This window comes from Lepidochelys kempii, chromosome 11, assembly GCF_965140285.1.
Source record: "Lepidochelys kempii isolate rLepKem1 chromosome 11, rLepKem1.hap1, whole genome shotgun sequence".
Taxonomy (NCBI): domain Eukaryota; kingdom Metazoa; phylum Chordata; order Testudines; family Cheloniidae; genus Lepidochelys; species Lepidochelys kempii.
The window spans coordinates 28,736,089-28,760,688 of NC_136390.1; the positions used below are offsets into that span (position 1 = coordinate 28,736,089).

General features: G+C 41.8%; 1 protein-coding gene across 2 annotated transcripts; it reads left to right on the forward strand.

The window, feature by feature from the left end:
• The first annotated feature begins 61 nt into the window (after window positions 1-61).
• ARL6IP6 (ARF like GTPase 6 interacting protein 6) lies at window positions 62-21,390 on the forward strand. Of its 2 annotated transcripts, XM_073305498.2 has the most exons (5): window positions 62-563; window positions 935-988; window positions 2,859-2,991; window positions 13,883-14,369; window positions 19,850-19,938. In XM_073305498.2, the coding sequence occupies exons 1-4, from the start codon at window positions 227-229 to the stop codon at window positions 14,037-14,039; spliced, it is 681 nt and encodes a 226-aa protein (XP_073161599.1). In that variant the 5' UTR covers window positions 62-226; the 3' UTR covers window positions 14,040-14,369; window positions 19,850-19,938. The 2 variants fall into 2 exon arrangements, with proteins under 2 accessions (XP_073161599.1, XP_073161600.1); XM_073305499.1 differs by lacking the exon at window positions 13,883-14,369 and having other exon boundaries at window positions 67-563; window positions 19,850-21,390.
• The last annotated feature ends 3,210 nt before the right edge of the window (window positions 21,391-24,600 follow it).

The following is a 24,600-nucleotide window of genomic DNA, read 5'->3' on the forward strand; positions in this document are numbered from 1 at the left end:
TTCCCGTTCAGCGATATGAGTTGGTACATGCCGTGTTCAGTCTTTTCTGTTCCGGGTCAGTAGTTCCTTCTAGTCTCTCCTATCCACCCCTCCGGGCGGTCGGGTTGGTAGGTGCCTCGTGACGCAGGAGGAGTAGGCGACAACTTGGGCAACCGCGCCTCGGGCTGACTCTGAGCCTGTGGCCGGTGTTTCGCGCCTCCCGGCCGGGCGGCTCGCAGGCTGCGCCATGTCGTTGGCTGTGGGCGACAGCGGGCGGCTGGGCAGGTTCAGCAGGCGGGGGGCGACCCCCGGGACGCCCTGGCTGGGGGGCGGAGGGGTGGCTCGGAGTCTGCAGGCCGAGCTGCTGTGGGAGGAGGAGGAGGAGGAGGCGGCGGCAGCGAGCGGTGTCTCTGTGTCCCAGGGCGGGGCCCCGTTGCCGCCGCTGTCTCACAAGCGGAATGGCGTGTTGATGGCTCCGCCGGGAGGGAAACGTTGGCCGGCCCGGGCCTGCTCGGTGCTGTGCTGCCTGCTGGCCGTCTCCGCCCTCGCCTTCCTCCTGGCCATCGGTTGCCTCGTGCTCAAAGGTGAGGGGACCCCTTTTGCCCGCGGTCCCCGCCCTGGCGGAGGATCGGTCCCGCTCGCAGCCGGGAAGCGGAGGCCCCGGGATGTCTTTCCCCGGCCACTGAGGAGGTGGTTTCTGTGAGGGGGGGGGATTGAACCCAGGTTTCGCCAGTCCGAGCCCAGCGCTGCGGCTGCCGGGGCGCGGGCCTGGCGGTGTGTCGCTTTGGGATACTGGTAACTTCTGTTTCTGCAGCCCTCTTTAAGGACAGACTACTCGGAGAACCAGCGCTGATGGCCATCCCCTTTGCGGGTAGACGCGGCACAGTGAGCACCTGCTGGTGTTTTCTGCAATTGCTGTTAGAAAACGCTTCATAACCGATTTCTCTCTCTGTAGATTTGCGCTCTGAGAAGGAGAAGAATGAAGATGGTATAGAAACTGGCTTGTTAGGTATGCATTCATATGCTTCTTTCAGGGCTTCTGCAGCTTAAAGGAGGCTAAAAATCACCTTGTCTTAAATAAAAGCCATATTGAGTAAACGCTCAGGTTCTTTGGACAACGGGGGAGCTTGTCACTCAGTTCATTTATTGCTAGGGCATGTCTACTTGATGGCTTCTCCTGAGGATAACTGGTAGCAGGTGATTGAGAGTGCCTTGACTAGCCAGAACCCAATCCATGTAGAGCTCACATGGAACTTTTATGTTAAGCACATATTTCTCTGCATTTATTATTTGTAAAAATAGGAATATGGAAGAAATTATTTTACATTCGTTATCTCATAGGTAGAAGGGGAGTGGTTTTTTTTGTTTTTTTTTTTATAATTCCCCAAGGCTGAAATCTAAGCATGAAAAAGCTGCCGGTTTTATTTGTTCTATGGTAACACACAACTGGCTCTTTCACATTTGGTAGATACTTTCCTCAGAGAAAGTTATATTGTCTTGATTTAAAAATGTCGGTGATGTAAGGAGAGGAAGTTGAGCATTTACTGTCATAACTAACTGAAAATGATTTGCAGTGAATGCATGTGCCTTGTCCTTTATTCTTAAGAACATAACTAGACCCCTGCCAAATTAAAGTTCCATTTTGTTCAATTTCATGGCTATGGGATTTTCATGATTTCAGCTATTTAAACCTGAAATTTTACTGTGTTGTAATTGATGGGGTCCTGACCCAAAAAGCAGTTGTGGGGGGGTGGGAGGAGGGTTGTACGGTTATTGAGGGGTGGGGCATTGTGGTACTGCGACCCCTACTTCTGCGCTGTTGCCTGCAGAGCTGGGCCCTCAGCTGCCATCACTCTGTGGCCACCCAGCTCTGAAAGCAGCACAGAAGTAAGGGTAGCAATACCCTAAAATAACTTTGTGACACCCCCCAACTTCTTTTTGGGTCATAATCCCCAATTTGAGAAATGCTGGTCTCCCCGGTGAAATCTGCATAGTATAGGGTTAAAGCACACAAAAGACCAGATTTCGTGCTCCGTGAATTTGGTAGGGCCCTAAACATAACATAAGAATGGCCATACAGTAGAACCTCAAGAGTTATGAATACTTTGGAAATGGAGATTATTCGTAACTCTGAAATGTGCCATAATTCTGAACAAGACTTTATGGGCTTCAGCAGGGGAAGGGTGGGGGTTGCAGGTGTAGGGGTGGTGAGGGCTCTGGGCAGGGAGTGGGGGTTGGGGCTTCTGAGCCCTGGTGCTCTTGTGGGGTAGGGATTTAGACGTTGGGGTAGTCCTGGGGCTTGGGGCTTCAGCCCTATGGCTCCATTCCCAGCTCTAGCCCTGCAGGGGGGCACCGGAACTTGGGGCTCCCCATGGGTCTGCTCTGGGTTTCAGCCGGAGGCTCAGGCCTTTAACTAGATGGGGAGCACTGGGGCTGAAACTGCACTCCTCTTGTAGCTCGAGTCTCGGCGCTCCCCCTGGGTCTAAAGCCTGGAGCTAGTCTTAAATACACAGAGCAATTTTAGATTCCGTTTAAATCACATAACTTTAACTTTTGCAAAGGTTTTTGGTCAGTTTGTTCTGCTGTGAGAGAGACAAGCTTTTGAGCTTACACAGAGCTGTTGTTCAGGTGAAGTGCTCCGTGTAAGCTCAAAAGCTTGTCTCTCTCACAGCAACAGAAGTTGGTCTAATAAAAGATATTACCTCACCCACCTTGTCTCTCTAAATGGTATATGGTTAAGATAAAAAAGAAACTAGAAATATACCATTTTGTTTCAGGGATGTAGAACACTTATGCTATATTGCAAAGCTGTGTTCTGTGGAAAATCATCTCAAATTTAGTGTTATACTTATAGAAACTTTTCTTTATCCCCTGTGAAGGATTTTGGGGTCTGTTCGTTCTAGCCTTGATGACAGGGCTCTCGTGCTGCAGCTTTTCTTGGACAGTGACTTATTTTGATTCCTTTGAACCAGGAATGTTTCCTCCGACTCCACTTTCACCTGCACGATTCAAGTAAGTACTTATTAAAAAATAAATGTAATTCCAAGGATTGAATTGTCAGCCTAACTAGTCACAAGACACAATAGATACAATATGAGCAGTGGCTGTACAAGTTTCATGTTGCTCTCTTAGTGTTCCTTAACTGATCTGAAGGACACAGGAACTGGCAGTTAAATGGGTGCAAGAGTGTCTGGTGAGGACATGCACCACTGACCCAAGGAACGTAGTGTGGCCATATTAAACTGATTCAATTACTGCGGTGACTACATGTCAGCATAATTTAGGTTGACTTAATTTTGTAGTGTAGACTTGCCCTTAGTGAATACTAGATGATAAATTAAGCATTCCAGTCCTTAGTGTACCAATAATAGAGATTTAAAAAAATAAATATATATCCAATCTAATTAAAATTAGACAGGCTGGTCTTGCCTGTCAAAGGAGAGGGTACTGTTTGCTCCAGCTGTAGCTGTTTTGACTACCTATATGGGAAGTAGTCTGCTGAAATCTATTTTGTTTTTAATACACGTCTTTACATCAAGTGAAGCAGTCTCCATGGATATGGTAAAGCAAGTTGATGTAGTACTCTGGTAGAGGAGAATGAAGGATTTCTGTAATGAAGCAGGCTTATTAAACAGGCTACACCAAACTAACCACACATTATTAGACATTTTTGAGTATTTTAAGAGACTCTTGCATATCCATATTTTAAATTTTATTTATGTGTGTGTGGATATATGGATCTTTTTATTTATTTTTTTGTTATTACACTTGGGACAAAATTTGAGGTGTTACTGTAGCACCCAGCTAGTCCTCAAACGTAACCTGAAATATGAGAGATGACTTTATGACTAGACTATGAGTCTCATGTGATTAAGCTTGTGTTTTTAAGTCAAAAATAAACTTGAAAGAAGTTGGGTTGTACTTTTATAAGTTTATAGGCATTTGGAAATGAACTTGGTTACTGCAAATAAAGGTTTTTAAAACTGGAATGATGTGACCTTTCACATACATACTTTAAGATAGTTGAATCTCAACTTTGAGCTCCTCTCTGAAAATACATCAAAGTAAATAGACACTTCTGATTCTGACTTCTCTTGTGGTGAACTTAGTTTAAAAAGAGAGGTTTTACAGTTGCTTCAGTTACTGCCTAGTCCAATTTGTTTATCAAGTATTTCTAATTTTTGTTAGTAGCAATTTAAGCAGCAATAAAATAAGCAATTCCAATCTAGAACTAGTGTATTAAGATTAGAATGATTCTGGATCTTTCCAAAACTGTTTGACTGTTTAATAATATGTCTAGTAGACTTAGGTTTTAAAACTGGGCTGTAAACTGATACCCAGCCTTGCTTCAGTTTCCTGCTTTGAGGCAGGAGTTGAGGTACTCCCTTGGTTTTTGTTGTTGATCCTCTGACTCCCATTCATGGTGATGGTGAATAAATCCTGTCTAAACCCAAGAAGCTGAGGCCACAGCTGCAAATCAAGAAGAGCTTCAAAATTCCTTTGAATCGTTTAATTAGAAAGTTTGCTTGAGAGACACTCTCTAATATACAGAAAGAATATCTAACAACCAAGTAGACTGGTTTATGTTATGTTAAATATGGAAATACGGTATTTCAAGTTAGAATATTTAATGTTTAAGTTGTGACTTTCTTTAAATGGACATAATGAACTTAAATTCACTTATTTCTGAAAACTTTTATCTACGGTTACAACTGAAATCTGAGTTTTATCCAAATGAAATTATAGAAAATAATCTTTCTCTGTTTTTATTAGTTGGGTCTTTTATGCAGCAATATGTAAGATGCATTTTACAATAGGAAAATATGACTAAAACCCCAAAAATTAGCAGAGGAGCTTCATGGCAAGTGTATTACCTGTAACCAATTCTAACTTCTCTTTTGAAATTGACAAGTGTTGGAGTTGGTGTGTCTCAGCATTTTTATTTATTTTTTTGTGTGTGTGTGTGAATTGACTTTTTAAAAAAAATTTCAGTGAAGTAAGTTGTCAGGTAAAAATTTCCTTCACTGTTTAATTTTTTTGCCAATAATGGGGGAAAATGTTAAGACATGTTTTCAGAAGAATACAGAGATACCTATTTAACTGCTACTCTAAACACCACTCACACACTTTTTTTTAATTTTTTTGTACGCATCATGAAAGGATGCGAGGCAAATGTTTGATCATTTTTAATGTTAAAATATCTGACTAAGACTACCTTATTAATATAGCATGTCTTTTATCCTTTATAAAATTAGCAGCCCTTATAATAGAATACCAGGACAATATTTTGTGTATTCATGTTGGGTCATAATGTTTCCAGTTTTGAAATGAACTATACTACTGATTAAGTATATTCCCCTTTCATATATTAATTGACTTATTTGTTTAAAAGGGTAAATATACATGTTTTGCTGCTTTCATTATGGAAAGTCCGCTACTAGTATATCTATGCTTTTAAATACAGAACCGGGGGAAGGAATGTTAAAACTGGTTTTCTTGTTACTATGCAACATTAAGCTAGTTAGAATGGAGTTAACTTCATTTGCATGTTTTGTTTAAAACTTTTTTACAATTTATTGTTGGAAATATATTTAAATTCATTTTATAGATTCTAACAGTAATCTGTAAAAAAGAGCAACTTACCATAAATATTTTAATTTTTTTATTTATATAAGTAAAAATAAAAATCTTGATGGCACATTACTCTTTTAAATTGGACTGAGAACTTTACAACCTTTATTCACATAAATGTCACAATTTCAAAAAATGGCGGATAAAGCAATGCATTTTGTAATGTGGCCAGCAGGGTGGGTGCTTGCACACAAAATAGCTTCCATACCCGAAGGGTGTTAAGTGTCTCCTCTGTGGAGCTTCAGGGTGTATTCACCTTGAAATTCAGTAACCAAATCAAATGCACCTGGTTGGAAAAACCTCTTTAAAGGTGTATTTTAGAACTTTTTAATCCTAGCAAAATACTGTTAAATATCACTCCTTCATTATGATTGTTTTAAATAGTTTTTTTTTCAGTGTAGATAAAAATGGCTGGGTCCAAAGTCTCTAAATTTAAGGAACTTCTCATTATATACTGAAAAGAAAATGATTAAAGTATATATTATATACAGTAGTAATTGTAAAATACCTTTTTGTCAGGAAAAAAATTACTTCAGATTTAATTCACACATTTTGGGAAATCTGGTGTTTGGATGCAAGATTTTAACTTTTTTCCTTTTTTGGGGGGGGGGGGGTAAGACTCTATCTTGGAAAGCTTGTAACAGCATAAAAAACGTTTTTTTGCAGCTAGGCTCAGGGGACTGATTAGAGGACAGGGCCAGCACCTAACCCCCAGTCTTGTGGTTCTTTTGTGGTGTAAGCAGCTTCTTTAGTTACTCCTCCAAACTCTTCTTCAGGAATCATAAGTACTTTAAGTTTGTTGCAATAATTGGGCCTACAGATTTACCCAAACCATGAGCTCAACTGTGTAAAAACAAAAAAAGTGTAATGTTTTATGAACTTGTAATAACCTATAACCAATGTTGATGGGATAATGTGCAAAAGAGACTAAATTAGTCCAAACAAAAAGGCCTACTGATATAATTCAAGGATTGTTAAGATTATGCCTAATAAACAAGACCACGATGAGACCAGAAATAGTGAACTGAAATTGGTATGTGAGAAACTAGGCCTAACTGGTGGACAAACCAGTGAGAGGACACGCGATTCCACCGTCCATCCCTCCCTTTTGGGGTCTGTGATGGAGTGGACTAGGCCCTGAGATCCCCTGCTGGAGGCCTCGTGGCCCTGCCACACCATGCCCCAGAAAAGGCCAGTCTCCTCCAAGTGGCCTAGAGTCGTGGCATGGGATGCAGCCAGTCAGAAATGGGCTGCAGGGAGCAGCCCAACAGGCCTATATAAAAGGAGCTGCAGTGCAGAGCAGAGATCAGTTCCTTGCTAAAGCTGGAGGGGTGTGGATGGTGTCCCTGGTTGGCTGAGGGAGCTACAGGACCTCAGACAGAGCAGGGATAGGGGATGGGAGGACGGGATAGGAAGGAGTTCCAGGCTGGCTGCTGGGACTCAGCCAGGCCCAGACCCTGAGGTGAGGGTGAAGAATGAGCTAGGGAAGTGGCCCAGGGAACTGTGGCAGCAACGCGGCTTAGTTGAAGGGACACGACAGACGGCTTCTATCTATAGGGCCCTAGGCTGGGACCTGGAGTAGAGGACGGGCCTGAGTTCACCCCACCAGCCACTGGGTGAAAGTGACCTGGACTTTGATACAGCCCAGAAGCAGAACTGAACTCTTTTAGTGGCCCAGCTGAAGAGCTGGGTCCAGAAAGGCCCAGAGAAATGAAGAATCTCCAGGGAGGGAGCCTTGGGGGACATGTCCCCATACCAGGGCCAGGACTGCTTGAAGAGCAGGGACAATTTTAGAGAGCCCAGAAGGGGATAACAGACAGTTTGGACCATGGTACTACGATAGGCCCTGCTGCACTGACTGAGGAGTGAGCCCAGGAATAGGGCTGCAGGTAGAGGCATTACTGAGGGCTTTGAGATAGGCCTGGTTGGACTTGTATCACAGAAGGGGTTTGATTTTTAGCTCACATACAGACTGTGTATGACTCGGCAGGAGGGCTGGGTTGTTGAAGACTCACCACAAAGCAGAGAGAAAGTGCAGGCACATGCAGTTGAACAAGGGGGTGCTTATAGGAGGTTTGTGGCACCTCATTACCAGGTCCTTAAAGAGAGATTTTTTTGGAGAAAAGCTTTACCGTGATGGCCACCACCCCCACTGTCTTCTGGGACCCCAGTCGTTTGTCATCCTGATCCTAAGAGATGTCCTGACAAGACTGGGCCAGAGAGAGTCCCCCAGATGACATCACTACCTCTGCTGGCTCGAGCTGAATCCCAGACACCACCTGGGATGTGAGAGTGTCTCTTTCCTTCCAACACATGTCCTTTTCCTTCCCTACCTTATTTCTTCTTTCCTATGCCTCTCCTTTCCCTTCTTTCTCAAAGAGCCTGGCTTAGTCAGCCAAGATGGTATATTTTGCAACACTGTTGTATGCCTGTGACCAGAAAAAAATCCTAAAAGCAGTGCCCTAGAAGTCCAAGGCTTATGGGTTTGCCAGCTCGCAGAGTGGCTGATAGACGTGTGCTCAGCCTATGTTTTTCCAGCAGTGAGGTTGCAAGTGAGAATCAGCACCAGAGACAAGCTTTATTTTCTGTCTTTGCTGTTCTTTTCTCTTTCCTCTGGTATGTTAGTCTTAGGAAACAACAGCAGGGAGGACAGCTTCAACCTGTCACAACTAGCGTCTCTTTTCCCCAAAAATGACAGTTATTACTGTCTAAGAGACTGTAAACCAAGGGGTTTTTTCCTCTTAAAAACTCGCTAACTAAAAGGAAAGGAAAGAACAAGGGATGTTGTTAAAATGAAAGCCTTATTGTAATACTTTACATTGAAAATGCTTTAAGACAGAGAGAACAGTTATTAAAGATTAAAAGGATGTTTAATGGTATGTTTGCCATGGTACTAAGCAGGCTGAGGTCTCTCTATACCAAACCTTGTTTAAAACTGTTTAATGTTGGACAGTAACTGGGTTATATTAACACCATTGACTCTTTGAGCCCATGTATTCCATATAAATGAATAAAACAGTTTCTTTCCTAAAGCACTGTGAAATTGAGAATGAATACAATATTAACTGTTCCTTTTATAGTTCTAGAGCACCACCACTGCATGGAATAGGGTTCTCCAAGCTATGAATTAATGAACAGATGTCATATGGCTGATTATAATAGAACTAAAGAGAGGGGTGGTTATAACAAAAACATGTTCATTTTTGAGCACCAGAAACTTTTTACATGCTGAGTTAAGCTTAAATTTTTAGTTGATACACTTGGATGCCTCTGAGTGTTTGACTTAAGACACACAAGGCCCTGTTTGCAGTGGTGCTAAACGTCCATAACTTCCAGCAAAGTCTACTGAAACTATTGGTGCTCATCACATTTGGAAAATCAGGCCCTTGGTGTCTCAGGTGGGGTAATGAAAAATGGAAGCATCTGAAATGCTTTTGAAAAATTTAGACTTTTGCTCCTTGGAGCCAGCAGTTCTGGAGTTGTTACTATTAATGCTGGGAGGAATTGTGGCTGCTTGCACACAGGATTTACTCCTGAGGGAATTCTTTGCCAAAAAAATTAAAATCCTGTGCCAAAAACTATGCACACAATATTTTAAAATTCTGCGAATTTTCTTTGTCAATAAATAAATGGCTCCAGCATGGCAGTGGGGAGCACAGGCCACTGACTGCATTGAGGTGGGAGATCACCCTGAAGCCTGCACTTCTGCCAGTACAGAGACATGGCAGTGAGGCTGCATCTGACCCTGACACAGGGCAAGGGCTGGTTCTGCCCCAGAAACATCCCGGGGCTTTGCACCAGGTGTGGGTGGGCAGGCTCAGCCCAGCAGTATGGATCCATGTGTGGGGTGGGAGGTTTTTTTGTGGGGCAATCTGGGTACAAGTGGCTCAGTGGGAGATCTGGATGCACAGGGGCTCGTTGGGGTATTCTGCGTGCAGGGACAATGGGACTCGCCAGGGGATCCAGGTGAAGGTGGCTGGGTCTCAGCATGGGGGGTCTGGGTGTAGGGAGATGGGGCTTAGCAGGGGGTCATGTGGGGGACTCATAGAGAGGGGGTCCAGGTGTCGGGGGAGGGGAGCTTAATGGGGTGGCGGTCCAGGTGCTGCTGGTTGGAGATCAGTGGTGGGGGGTCTTGTCAGAAGGCTCCAGGTGTAGTGGGGTGGGGTTGTCAGGGTGAGGGTTTGATGCTCCTGATTAATGGGGGAGCCCCAGCTGCTGCCAAGGGGATGCCACATGCCAGGCTACCACTCCTCCCCCGCCCCATGATTCCCCTATTCCCTTTTCTTCTCCATCCCCCTGCCCTGTTCCATCCCCACTGCCTCTTATCCCCTCCCACCCTGCCATAACCCAACCCCATCACGGGCATTCACTTTTTGCACAGAAAACAGGAAGGCTCCCAGCACACAGAAGGGGACGATGACTGGCACTAGGACCCAGGATGTGGCGTTCAGCTGCAGAGTCAGTGGAGCCCAGACACAGCCTCTTTCGGCTGTGCAGCTCTGTGCTTGCAGAAATGAGGGAGGGGTAGTGGCACGTAACCCTGTCTCCCCGCCCCCCCATGCCTTGCCTCTGCTTGGATTCGGGATTTCTCTATTTACTGCTGATATAAAATATATTTCTGAAACCCAAGAACTAATCAAACAAGTAATCCCGTTTTTTACTATCACCTGCCTTCTATGAACACTGCAGTATTGGTTAAAAACAAACCTTGAAAACAAAAGGGAAGTAGTTGTGGTAGATTAACCTCAAGAGATCCAGGGTAAATCAAAGAAACAAATGGTATCTAGTTTAATACCATGAAAAAATGTTTTATAAAGCTTTGAAGTCTTTAGACACAGGAGGTGACAGAAATGATGGGTTTTGTTTTTTAAAAAATAAGATTGCTATTTTGTTTTACATCTTCTGTATGTGAGAACTCTTAAGCTCGGCTTGGCTGAAATATGATTGAAAGGACAAATAATGAAGCTAAAGATGAAAGTGCAAGAATAAAAAGGCCAAAGCAATCAACAAGACACTAGAGCCACACTCTTTTAATCAAGAATGTTGGTAGTGGTAGTAGTAGGAAAAGAAATTAAAGATGATTTGTGGACATTTTACTTATGTCCAAGGAAAAACTCTTTGTAAACTGAAAAGAACCAACCCTACAAGGTTTCTGCCCCAACTCCCATTTTTTTTTTTAGAAAAGTCCTTGTAAACTACAGTCTAGTTCAGGGGTTCTCAAAGTGCATTGCACTGTGACCCCCTTCTGACAACAAATTACTACATAACCCCCGGAGGGGGCACCAAAGCCTGAGCCCCGCTGCCCTGGGGGGAGGGGTAGGCCAAAGCCCAACCCCCACCACTCCAGGCCAAAGCTGAAGCCCAAGGGCTTCATCCCCAGGCAGAGTGTCTGTAACCTGAGTCCCACTGCCCAGGGTGGAAGCCCCCTCAGGCTTTGGATTTGGCCCCAGGCGGTGGGGCATGGGCTTCAGCTTTGGCCCTGGCCCCAGCAAGTCTAAGCCAGCCCTCGCGACCCTATTAAAATGGGGTCATGACTCACTTTGGGGTCCTGACCCACAGTTTGAGAACCGCTGGTCTAGTTTACATATCTAGTGTGAGGGAAATGTTTAAAAAAAAAACAAACAAACCCTAAAGAATAAATTAGGCAAGAACTTCTGCAATTCAGCTTGATTACTAAGCATAGGCTGTCCCCTTCAGGAGGAGAAATTCATTGCTTGGTAGATTGTATGCTGTTTCTACAAGACTAATATAGCATTGATATGGATTCTGATTTCACTTTTTGGAGTATGTTTTCTTGATTTCTCAGTGCATCATGATACGAATCCACTAACTGGGGTTTTCTCTGAAACCTAACGCTTGCATGTTAAGTTTAAATTAGTTGTCTTGTTATCTTGTGCTGGGAGGCCATGGACTTTGAGGATCATATGCACAATTTGAAGCAACTAGAGTTCTGATTGAAGAGATGAGAAGCTGCTTGTATTCTTACCTTGCATGGATTTTGTGTGTGTAAACAAAAGCTATGATCAAGACCAAAAGTTATACTCCCAAATAGATGTGACAAGGAACTACTTTAACATTAACCATTACTTTGTTGTATTCGTTCCTTCAGGTAATCGCTTTTGTGAGCTTTGACATCCAAGTTAGATCAGCTCCAGACTAGTCTTCTGAATCTTTGTAATGTGCTAGTCCTGGGCTTTCACAGTCTCATCTGGTTTTTGATAAGGATGCTCTTGGTTTCCTTGAGGCCCATCATCTGTAGTTCATGCAGTTGCCCATCTTAGTTCTTTAAAACATAAGGTGTGCCTGACACTATTAAGAGATCTTATCAATACCTTATTTAACACAGTCGTCCTTAAATATGAAGAATTGTGCTAGTCTGTGTCTATTCTTTTTGGAGTTGAGATAGCTTTGGTCAGGTTTGCACACGAAATTGGGAAAACTTTTCCCTGAAAAGACAGCCTGGTAATGTTTCTGCTTTTTGAATTTCTGATACTAAAGTATGTATGTGAACATACCCTGTTTGAAAGCTCTTTGATATTAGAATCATTGGGCTCTAGTTTTAATCTATGCGCATGAAAACTGTAAGTGGTCTAAGAGATTAAAAGGAGGCTGAGACAATCGTTTTGCTGTGTTAAAGTTACACAACTGCCTAGAAGATAAGGGGAGTGGCTAGAAGTGAGTTGGTGGAGTTATGAAGTGTGAGAGGGCTTGATTTACTAGAATCTAGTAACTTCTGGAAGGTAGGCTGGGCATTTGATTTCCTTGTTGAATTTGCAGAGGTTTGGTTCTCATTCTAACTGTAGACTAATAGTTTCCACCCTACAAATGAGTGGTAGGTGTCTAGTGATTTTTCAGTCTCAGATGTACAAATCTGTCTGATGCACCTATGCCTAAAGTTAAGGAAGTGGTAGAAAACGGGAGTCATGACCATGTTTAATTTTACAGTAGAAGAATTAATTAGTAAAATGGAAAAGATTTGTACTCATTTCAAGATTGTTGCAAATGTTCTGGCTTTTCAAGATCAAATATGCCACATTACATGAAACTTTACCTATTGCAGTGGGAAAAGCTAATGGGATGTTTGATCTTTGCCATTTCCTGGGTGTCTGTGACAGAGACTGCTCCTGAATTAAGATGATTTTTGATGATCTGATTGAAGGACTGTTATAGGAATGTCATGGATACATTTAGATGACAGTGGCAAAATATTGTCTTACAGATTGTAATGGGATAAGGATAGATGCTGCAAGGAAAGACTTCACCTTGAAAAAAGTTTTTAAGGTAAATTTTTCAAACTTCCTAAATCCCATTTTCATAAGTGACCTATGCTCCTAAACCTCACTGAAAGTCACTGGGACTTACACTACTAAGTCACGGAGTCCCTTTTTAAAATTTTACCCCTAACCTTTTTTTGCAAACATAGCACAGAATTAGCAGCTTGGGAAAATGGTTCCACATATGGGAAAATGTTGTTGTTAATTTTCTATATCTGAAAAGAGTATTGTGTTCAAGTTGCTGAAGATGCCATCCTTAAAATGTGATGTCCTCAAAATGATGTTTAATTGCATTGGGGAATTGCCTGCAGAGTGAAATAATAGATAAATAGAAAAGTTAATTGATTGTAGAAAATGTGAGCCAAGTAAGCACTTTTCCATATGTTCACTATCTCAGGTATTTCTGTTCAATATGAATTTGGCTTAATATCTGCTTTAATCTTTTAACTTTAAATATCTATTATTTCTACCACTAGTTATGAAATCTTTATTGAATAGAGGAAAAACTTGATTTTGTATTACCTCAGAGCTTTTTTGTCACGTATTTTTCCCTGATATTCAAGTGTGTAGACCAGATTGGCAATCCATATGGTGTCACATGGGAAATTAAATCAGTTGGACAGTGCCAAGTGTTATTGATACACCGTCTTGAATTTGGCACTGTTCAACAATAATGCAGCATTGCTTATTACACAATGGAAGATGTCTTAGAAAGTTTGGACTGATGCAAAAATATGTCAAAACTAAAAATTATTGATGCTATGTTTTCATACTTGTTCTCATCTTTTGATTTAAATACTTAAATGTGATGAAAAGCTTTTGTAATGTATCTCCTTTTGCATTGTAAGAAGCAGCATGTACTCTAGTCCATCCACTTTTAAATTGTCATTTCTTGCTTGTGATGAGCTACTGTTGTATTAACATGGCTCAAAAATGCAGTTACCCATTCATGGAAGTCCTGCTAGAAGTTCAGCATTCCTCTTCTTGTTGTGTTTCAGTCACCATATGGACAACATGGGGACCAGAGCACCGTCACAGACTCAGCACTTTTTCCTCTGTGCTGCCTTGTCTCAGACAGAGAAGGGAGTTGAGCACCTGCATGTTAGACATATTTCCAGGATGTGTGTCAATGGGGTCCCACTGCTATGCTTGTAGGGGGAGAAGAAGAGAAGGGACAACCTAAGAAGTGACCCTGACCTTCCAAAAACTTGAAGGGGAGAAGAGTACAACCTTCCCAAAATCACTGTTCTTGCATCCAGTGGGTTTTATGCTTTAATCTCTCTAGTTTATCTCCAGGGCATAGGAGGAGACTTAATTGGGATAGAGGGAAGCTTGTGAAAGTAGCAGCAATAGGGCTTGGGGCATCTGGACATGCACTTTTTTATTTCATCTGACCTCAGCCTGCATGTGTGATAACAGCACTCGCTTCACTGCAGTGAATCAAGGCTCCACCACTGAAGTTTATGTCCACCAACACCAGCAAAGGTGAGGGCTCTGCCAAGTATTTGGATGTAGGTGTTTTGGAGTCATTAATACAGAACAGTATCCTCGGCTTAACTTCCATGATGCCATCCAGCATATATGCTGTGTCTCTTCCCACGAAAATAGATCTTCCTCTTCACCCACTTCTCTACCTTGTCTGTCAATATCACTGTCTTACATAGACACACTTGCTTACCTGTCCACTCCCTTGCCTGTGTCTGTGCACACGCTTATACAAGGGGATAGAAAAATTTGCCAGATGCCTAAATATCGGAGGACTAAACAGGTTTAAGGGCCTATAGCCTCTATTTAAAATTTGACTGGGTAGTCCTGGGTTAAACTATAGTGTCCCTAGGGAGTTAGCTCAGCTCCTGTGGTGCTACAGATTAATAGGGTGAAAGTTAACTTTTACGGTTCTCTTAGACTGGGAGATACTGTGGCGCACACAAAGAGCAAATAGTGACGGCAAACATTGTTACAAATAAAAGAAAATCATTTGCATTTTAAGTTACACAGAGACACACGCACACACCTACACAAGTGGAGAGAGCACAAGCAATAGCCAATGTCGTAAGCATACTCACATACCCAAAGATATTATTCTAGTGGGTCTCTCAACAGGTTGTCATTGATCGAGGGGTGGTTCCTGCTGGGGTCTTCCCACTTTAGCCCAACCAGGGAATCTCTTATCTTGTTCTGACCATGCCTAACTCCTTATGCATATGCATGACAGTTCCAGCCTACCTTTTCCTTATCTGTACTTCTACACCCCATAAATTCTGAGGTGCCCTGCTTATGTCAGCCTGTTTCCAGAGTAACCTGTGGTCAGAACAGAACTTTCCATAATGTTACAATCAGGTGTCTTGCAGCGTGGACAGGTACATTGTGACTTATTTTCCGTAACATCACCTATTGGTCCATCCTTTACAGTAATCATGTGGTTTTATTGGCATAGGGTTAGTCTTAGGTCACCCACTCATGTCAAGCCTCCTTAAGCCTGAGGCCTAGTGTGGCTAAGCTGAAATCATACAGGCTTTAGCCTGTTGGCTTTGCATTACAGCCTTGCTTTACTTATATACCTAATTGTCTATCTTCTACTCCCATAGTCCTATTTTACTTGTATCTGTTTATCACACATTGACTACATATAAGATAATATGTGAGTGATACAGTGAATTAATTGGCTACAACCTCCTTTGTCCAGGGAAAAGCCATGCTTACCCCTCACCATCCCAAGTTGCTTGCAAATAGAGCATGCTGGAACTTGTATTAGGGTGCTGTTTGTGGTCCCCACATAGGGCTCAGTTTCCAATATTCGTTCACTAGTAGGTGTCTACATTTGAGACTTCCCAGCAGCTGCTTGGGGTGGGGGAGGGGGGCGTCAGTGCTACCTTCTATCTATGTCTTCATTTGGGGTGTCCTTCAGTAGGAGAGTGAAAATTATTCCGATTGGATTTTTTGTTTGTTTTTTAACTGCAGCAGCTGGAACTTCATAAGCATCAGGAAAGTCTCTGTGGTCTGTTTTCACCGCAGAATGGGCAAGCCGTGAGCAGTAGCAGGGGCACTGTTTGTAAATATAAGAAGACGCTACTATATAGTATGGGCTTGCATTCAATTAATCTTTGAGACTGAGAGGTAGGAACTTTCTGATGAAAACTTAAGGACAAATTCATAGGCTGCTTAGTTGTCCTGCCAGCTTATGGAACTCACAGCCTAGAGTTGGGTGCCCAGGCTCCATACAACACATGGGGAGTTAGGCATCGAAGAAAGATTGACTAAAACCACTATGCAAGTGTGGAGCTGCTTAAGCTAGGCAGTAAGAAGTGCCAAAGAGAGGGATGGGGCCTAAGTCACCTGCCTGAAAGGAAGTTAATCACCTAACTCTGGGCTTCAGGGAGGCACTTAACAGCTTGGAATTCACAGCCGTGCACCCTCTTCTGGAGGTAAACGCCTGAGCCAGAAAAGCTCTTTCTCAAGAAGAACAGGAGGTCGTAGTGGTTGTTCCAGTTCCCTTATAGCCAGTAGCCCAGTGGTTAGGGCACTGGCTCAGGATGTGGGAGACCTGCGTTCAGATCTCCCTGCCTAATTTGGAGCAGGGACTTAAATCCAGGTCTTCCTAGGTGAGTATCTTAATCACTGGGCCATTGGGTAATTCGAGGTTGTATGGTTGGGGTGGGTCTCAGTGTCTCCTATTGGAGCTATTCCACTGTTAATTTAAAAAACAAACAAACTGGTAATTGGAGCAGGGACTGGAACCTGAGCCTCCCAGTTGAGTGCCCTAACCACTGGACTAGTCAGTCTCTCTGGCCTGTATTTATTCTTGTTGTCTCCCTAATGAGATGTTTCAACTGGTAAGTAAAAACACTTTGTGTTAAGAATGCTCATGGTCAGTATTGCTGGTCACAGATTCCCAAAGAATCACGTAGGTGCTCAAACAGGTGGACCTGCCTGGTAATGAGGGGTTGTTGTACAAGGATAGTGCACCCAAATGCCAGTCTGAGTAGAATTGTAAGATTCCATCCTGAGGCAGGTAAGGGCAAGAGGCTCAAGACCTGAGACAGGTGCTCTGAAAGAACAGAAAGCTGACAGAGGTGCAACTAACCTCTGAAATATAACTACATTTATAAATAAATTGCAGTTACTGAGATGAGCTGCAGAGCTTTGCTCAGTGTGTGCCACACAAAATGTGTAAGTAGACTGTATTGTAATGCAAGTGCAGGGGACATTATTAAACCTGTGCATGCAACCTTAATTCATGCCTTTCAGTTACAGTGCAACTTCAGCATTCTTTTAACATAGTCATAATTTATCATCCTTGCATCTTTTGTTTTGGTATTGCACGATAGAGGAACTTTGGAAAGCATTTGATAGACTCTTCAGGCTTTGTTTAATTTTTGCAGTGCGCTTGGCAAGGTTAACCTGTTAAGGAGACAAAATCAAGTTTTCCTGAAATAAAATCTTCAGAAAATATGATCAGTTGCAGGTAGATCTTTGACTTAGTTCAATTAGAAAAGGAAAGTAATTAGTTCTGAGATGTATTATAATTTGGATACTTTGCTTAGATTTGACCCTGACACAGCCACACATTTTCTGCAGTTAACATAGAACTGTCACTTTGTGTTGTACTAGAGTTTTTGCAAAGTACTAACCTGACACTTCTAAATGCTTAAGTATATTCTAAGTCTCTAAAATAAATTGTTTTCTATTTTAATTATTCCATGCTACTCTCTAGCATGCTGGACCTAAATTCTGCACCGAGGCTGCTTGTTTTCTGCTTCAAAATTCAGAGTTCTTAACTATCTGTGGAAAAGAATAATACCATGTGGGTTATATTCCTTGTGTTGCTGAATCGCTTATTTTGGAATGTTTCAATTTATTCTCTGCTCAAATTTTTAAATTTTTATTGTGCCATAGAACTGTCTTGATAACTCATACTGCATATTGTCTGCCAGAGGAAAAGCTAAATAAAGGCTTGTGCACCCTGGGAGGGAGCTTTTGCATTTGCTGGCACCCAGTAAGGGATAAGAAGTGGCTGTAATGAGTGGGGTTTTAGGGAGAGAGCGTGGTTGTTATCAAACACTCTCAGCTGTTGCACCAGCCAGAGTGAGCATGGTTGATGGTAAACCACTAATTTCCATCCCAGCAGCCTTTAACTACAAACAGCTCTACTATTACCTTTCATTGAGTCCCTCAGTGAGGAATATACAGGTTAGCTGGATGTAACTGGTAAAATGATCATCTGTTAAATCATTGTCACTTTACATTATCAAGTTTTTGAGTTAGTGTTACATTGAGACAAATAGGGGCCATTCATACCTTGAAGTTTCTGTTTCAGTTTGTAGACTCAGTTAGCACTGCACAGCTTTACATATGGAAGGCTAGCTTCAGAACCATAAAAGATAACAGCATACACCTCTACCCCGATATAACACAGTCCGTGGGAGACGACAAATCTTACCGCGTTATATGTGAAACTGCATTATATTGAACTTGCTTTGGCCCCCCCGCTCCTTGTCCTCTGACCTCACCCTCCAGAGACGACCCCCCCAGGACCCCACCCCGTACCAAACCCCCCTGCTCCCTGTCCCCTGACTGTCCTGACCCCTATTCACACACCCCTGCCCTCTGACAGGCACTCACTGGCAGCGGCGGGATGCGGAGCAATGTGGCCCCAGCCCACTCCACTCCACCAGCTCCCAGCCTCAGCACTCCGCTTCCCGCTGCCAATGAGTGTGGGGAGATTGGGGAAAGGAAGCCCCCCGCACTCACCGGTGGCGAGAAGCAGTGCGCCATGGTTGGGAACTGGCGGAGTGGAGCAGGCTGGGGCCGGGCTGCTCCGCTTCTGCCGCTGCTGGTGAGTGCTGGAGGGATCCCTTCCCCCAAACCCCTCCCCCAAGTGACTCGGCCAGGGCAAGGGAAGTGGAGCAGGCTGCTGCTGGCCCCCTGCTAATCACCCAAACCACTCTGGGCCTGCAGGGCCCCCAAAAGTGCCCCCCCCACAGCTCCTGCCTCCCAGACCCTTGTGGGGGAGGCCTGCTTTACCACGTTGTATGCGAACCCATGTTATATCGGGTCGCGTTATATCAGGGTAGAGGTGTATTTTAAATGAAAGCTTAGACTTTTGTGGCAGAATATATTTCTGGTTATATTATACAATGCTTGCATTAACTGTACTTTGTAAATTAGAAAGATCCAGTGGTTGCAGAGCTACCGGTTTGTAGTAATAAGCGTACTACTGCTGGCCAGAAAAGTGGGTGGTGGGGGTAGGGATTTATAGACTTCTGTTTTTGTCAATATTTGGTGACCTGGTTTAATGCAAATTTTCTTCTTCTCCTTTGGTTCAGCTTTAGATGGGACTTGTATGATAGGCTGAAAAATACTGCCAACGATGTATAAGCTGTTCTTTGGCAAAGATGGTTTTGGTGAATTCTTAATCTGCTGATGCTTCTTGGAAATCCTAGAATGTGTTTCAATGTAGATAAAATTCTGCTTATCCCAGTTTTGTCTTCTGTTATTGCTTAGGGACACTTTAGTTAACAAAGCGTCTCATCCCCACCCCTCCCCCCACCCCCCAAAAAAACCCCAACAAAAAAAAAACACACACCCCCAGGATACTTGCTTCTTAAAATTAGGTGCATTTCAGTCTTCATGCCCAATCAGTTCTCTGTAGTCCGAGCAGAGAGGTAAACAAGGATGCTTGTTATGAAGTTTTTGTGAATATGGGCAGAAATTCACTAGGAGCCCAACAGAATCTAATTTGCTTCTGATAGTCCCAACCCCCTGAAAAGCCATCAGATAGTGCGTAATCACGCACTATCCTAAGCCTGTCTTGAATTGTAGACCTAGATGTCACTCTCCGATCCTCTTAAATAGTTATTGCTTTAAGGCCTTTATGGTTCTAAATATACCTTGGGTAATTTCCTTGTGAGTTCTGATTCTTACTGTTTTTGTTGTATTAATGAGCATTCTGTTTCTCTCTCTAGGAGACTGACCGGGCATTCCTTCCACATGGGCTATAGTATGGCAATACTGAATGGCATTGTGGCAGCTCTCACCATAGTATGGTGCCTCATTTGAATCCTATGCTGGGTCGGTGGTGATCTTCAACAGTTCAAGATGCACATATGGAAGGCTAGCTTCAGAACCATACTACTACACACAAACTACTATAAACTGTCCAGTCTGCTTTTTTTACAACACTGTGGAATGACATTTCACATCTCAAATAGAAATGTCTACTTTTCACTGTATGTTTCAGATTTATAAACGAATCTTTGGGTTCATATTTATAGGGTGTTTGCCTGAGTTGCATTAAGAGTGGGGGGAGGGGAAAATGCCATATAGGCAAAATGGGAATTTGTCTTAAAACAAGAAGAAATACTTACAAATTGAAAATGTTTTAAATCCTTGGGATGACACTTTTTGATTCCTTTATACAGTAATAGCATTCTTATCTGCACTTCCAGCTATACTACAGAGTACAGATAAACATGACACTTATAAATTTAACCATATGTTTAAAATGTACAGTGTTGCTAATAATAAAGGCCACTAACTTTTTTTCCACTGTACATGCTATTTAACTTGTACTTGGCCACGTAGTGAAAACTAGATTGATTTTTGCTAGTCTAGTAAATTTTATATTCTGGTTTGCCAGCATTCACACAATACTAGTTTATAACACGGCAGAGAACAATTTATTTAAATATTTAATTAGATTTAAAAAAAAAAATCAAAATATTTCATTTCGTATTAGCTTTATAAAATCCCCTCCTTGTTTTGTAAACAACCTAAAACTTTAGCCTAAATCACGTGATAGTGTTTTTACTTGGGAGTAATGCAACTATATGCTGCAACTACTGTTTATACAAAAAAAATTCACTAAGAATGTGTGGAAACTTCTCCACTTTGTGCCATTAAAGTATAGAAAATATTGCCTAATCTTTTCACATAGTAAATAGAGATATAAAATCAGTTTCTAGTATCTGCAGTAGTGTGCCTCACTGAAGAACTGCAGGAGTTATTTTTATGGCTTTTTGCATCTTTGTAATGTATGTAACTGCTCAGCTTCTTAAAATATTTTTCGTAATCTCTTAAAAGGATCAGGAGTCTACAAAACAGTTAAACTACAATGGCATAAGTGTTGGAATTTCATTTGTCTGTCTTATTTTGCTTCACCTGCATCTTTGAAGTGTATGGATATTTTAAGATGTATATTGGTTGCATTCTGTAATTAAAATGCTTGTAAAGATTGTTAGAGTATCAAACTCTTGTAAAAGTATAAAAAACCCAGATTCATTTCCAGATTACAAGTTAATTTGTATAACTTAAAAAATTAACATCCTGTAAAATGTGCAAATCAGCAGTTCAGTTTGACTGGATTTAAACAAATCAGAATGATCACTTAAAGTTGACTACACTTTTAAAATGTATGTATTGTTTACATATAAGAGTGTGCATGTTTAGTATATTAAAGATGAACCAATTCCTTTTTCTAGTATATTAAACAGATATTGATATTGAATTCAGATCTTTTCATGGTGTAAACCTACACTTGCACAAATAGTGTCAGTCAAATGCAATGTTTCCTTTTTTACATTAAACAGAAAATAGTTTAAGATCCAAGCACTCGTTAATAAATTTTTTTTACATTTTTAACCAACGTTCTTATTTGTATAGTACTCAGTTGATTCACAAATGTGCCTTCAGATGTATTCATAAATTGAACTATTAAGGATTCCCACCACCTCCCTCATTGGATGAGCTTTTCTCCATCACATCTGTGCAACCCTCAATTAAGCCTGAAGTCAGTCTGGTTTCATTGGTGTAATAGCAGAATTGATATAATTAGACAAATTAAATCCATGTGGGAGGTAGTGCAACTCTACTGATGTAACTGGAGTCTAGTGCTGAATTTGTCCCTATATCTTAGTCTTCCATCTATGAAGTGGATACTTCTTGAAATCATTTGGGAACTTTCCTCATAGTAGTAATGTCACAAGTGAGTTAAGATTCTTCTCTTTTCTACACCAGACCAAATGATCCCATAGCTTCTTCTACAGAGCAAATGGAAACAACACCACTGAATCTGTTTGATTGTCTCTGAAATTACATACAAGAGCCTGGTTGGATCACAGGCTGCAGTTCTGTCTTATTTGGTGGAGCAGTATTGCTACCCTGTCTAAATAGCCTGGATTTAAAAGATAAGAGTAAATTTGAGGCCTAGACAATCTCCAGCATGCATACTAGTCTGCAGCTACCTCTGCAATACAACACAACACACTGACATCAGTATACCTTTAGGAGAAGTAAATAAGGCTGATTACAGCAGAAACTCTAATGAATCCTTGTGCTGTAGAGAAAGAAGTTAAACTGCAATGAAGTTTCAGGGAGCTTTGGATAAAGGGACTGGGGAAAGAAATCAGTATCAGCTCTGGCTTCTGCAGGCTGGAGATGCTGCTTGTGTGGCATCCCGCTAGCCTGCTGTGCATTAGTTTAATTGGTTAGCCCACTGTCCTCCATCTCCACCCAAGTGATTTGTGTAGCGCGTCTTGTATGCAAGACTCCATCAGCTATACAGTTGGTGGTAGATGAGTGCTTCTGCTTAGGAATTAGCTATTATACTGTCATGGAAGATTTCTCTGAGTAAAATGGAACACAAGAAGCGAAAGAGAAGGTCCCTGTTACCTTGGATAGCTCAGATGCCCAGTCATAGCAGCAAGGTTAATTTAGGCTTTTAAAAGGAAAAAACCAGCAGCTCAGCTAATACCAAGAGTTGTCCAGCTATAACATGAACATCAAGCATATGCAAGGAGTGTCCTGGTTTGTCTGGGTTAGCCCTAGACGATATACAGAGTCTGCTTACTGTAGAAATTGCTATTACCTTCTTAAACCTGACTGTAACTCATTTGTATGTGTATGCTTACCTGCTTTAACCTTGTAAAAAAAACTTTTCTTTTTTTCCTGGTTAATAAATCCTTATACTGTAGGACTGGCTACAAGCATTATCTTTGGTGTGAGATGTAAGGTGCAAATTGTCTTGAAGGGACTTGTCCTTTGGGACTGGGAGTAATGTGAATATTTTGTCATCTTTGGTGTAAAGTGACCATCTATCACAGTCAAGCTTGCCTGAGTGGCAAGATAGAGTGCAGTGCCCGAGGGGACTGTTTGTGACTCCATGTTAAGGCTTTATGGTGCCTGAGAAGTTCACATTTGTTACTTGTTTGGTGAAATCTAAGTGTACAACTCTTAACCATTTGGGGGTTAACAGTCTGCCCTGAGGTTCATATTCTTGCTCGTGAGCCACTCCAGACAGTGTGACAACCCCTAGTCTCTATAGTATTGTGATGTGATCGATCCTTTTCAGGGTCAAAGAAGCACATAAGGAATCAGAGACCAAAAATAATCTTCCTTTGGAGAGGACATGTAGACCTTTGTGATCCAAGTCTTAGCTGCAAATTTTTAGGTGACAGAAAATCGGTGCAGAATTGATTTGTCTTGTAAATTTTTCCATGTTTAGAATTAAGACCTTTTATAAATGCATATCTTTGCAGTAATCCATGTAATATACATTACAGTATTAAAATAATGGGGGGGGGTAGCTAAAATAAGTTTTTAGCTGCTCATGCTTTGAGTTTTCATGAAAAAGGAAAAACCTCCAGCAAATCTCTCAAGAGTAGCATAACTATTGCCACTTCCTGGATTATTAAAAATGCTTTTCTTGGCTAAGTCATTAGCAGCAGAATAGCTTCTGCTTGATGATGATTGAAATATGCACTGCATTTTTCATTTGAATTCATCTCAGAAGTCTACAGTAAGCAGTAGCAAAAAATTTAAGATGTAATTTGAAATCGCCAATGTTTTATTACTTTGCTGGGCAGCATGATTGCTCCTCAGTAGGCTGTTTTATGCATATACTGTCTCTTTTAGGGTCCAAGAAACATTAATCTTTCATATTAACACCTGATGACCTTGTTAATTTTGACCTATTTTGGGGGTAAATGAACATTATAGTAAAAAACTTTAATACTGTGGTGAAGAAGCACTGCAATGGTTTTTGCCAGCTTATATATAGTATCTGGTTAATGGACTTGTTTATTATGAGGAAATTTGAAGCCCTTTTCTTTTGATACGATGCTTGTAATGTGGACAGGTCCAGAGATGTGAATATCTTGGTTATGAGGGCACACAGTTGTATGCTTTTTTTCATAAAACAATGTTCTTGTAAATCCTCCTTCTACATGACCAATGAAAAAAAGTCTTCAGGAAGATTCAAACAGCTTAGTTTAAAGCAGTCACAGCCAAACAGCTGAGAGTTAGTTTAAAGTCATTTTTTGGTAAATGGTCTCAAAGCAGTCGGATATGCTCATGAAAGTTTAATGTTTTATTCTAAGCTCTTAAAGGTATGAATTCAGTGAGTCTAGAAAAGGTTGATAAGCTGGTTCATTATGTAGAATAGCTCTGCCAGGTGTGATTTTTGCAGCTATGAAGGCCAGGCAGTAAAAATTTCTCTATTGCTATATGTGCACTAGGTGGTGGATTTTGGGTACATTTTGTTCCATTACACTATTCTGTCTGCTCATGTAGCTTGTCAGTGGCACAGTAATCATCCATGGTCCAGCTCATTGACACCTTTATATTGGAGTAGTTTGCTTTTCTAGAGGATGCTGAAAGCCAGACGGCTTCTAGAGCTGTGATGAACAAACAGCCTTGTTGACTTACTCCTCTGATGGAA

Coding starts and splice junctions, on each gene's coding strand:
- ARL6IP6 (XM_073305498.2), top strand. CDS start 227: ATGTCGTTGGCTGTGGGCGACAGCGGGCGGCTGGGCAGGTTCAGCAGG. Junction 564..934: donor CGGTTGCCTCGTGCTCAAAG/GTGAGGGGACCC, acceptor CTCTCTCTGTAG/ATTTGCGCTCTGAGAAGGAG. Junction 989..2,858: donor TATAGAAACTGGCTTGTTAG/GTATGCATTCAT, acceptor TCCCCTGTGAAG/GATTTTGGGGTCTGTTCGTT.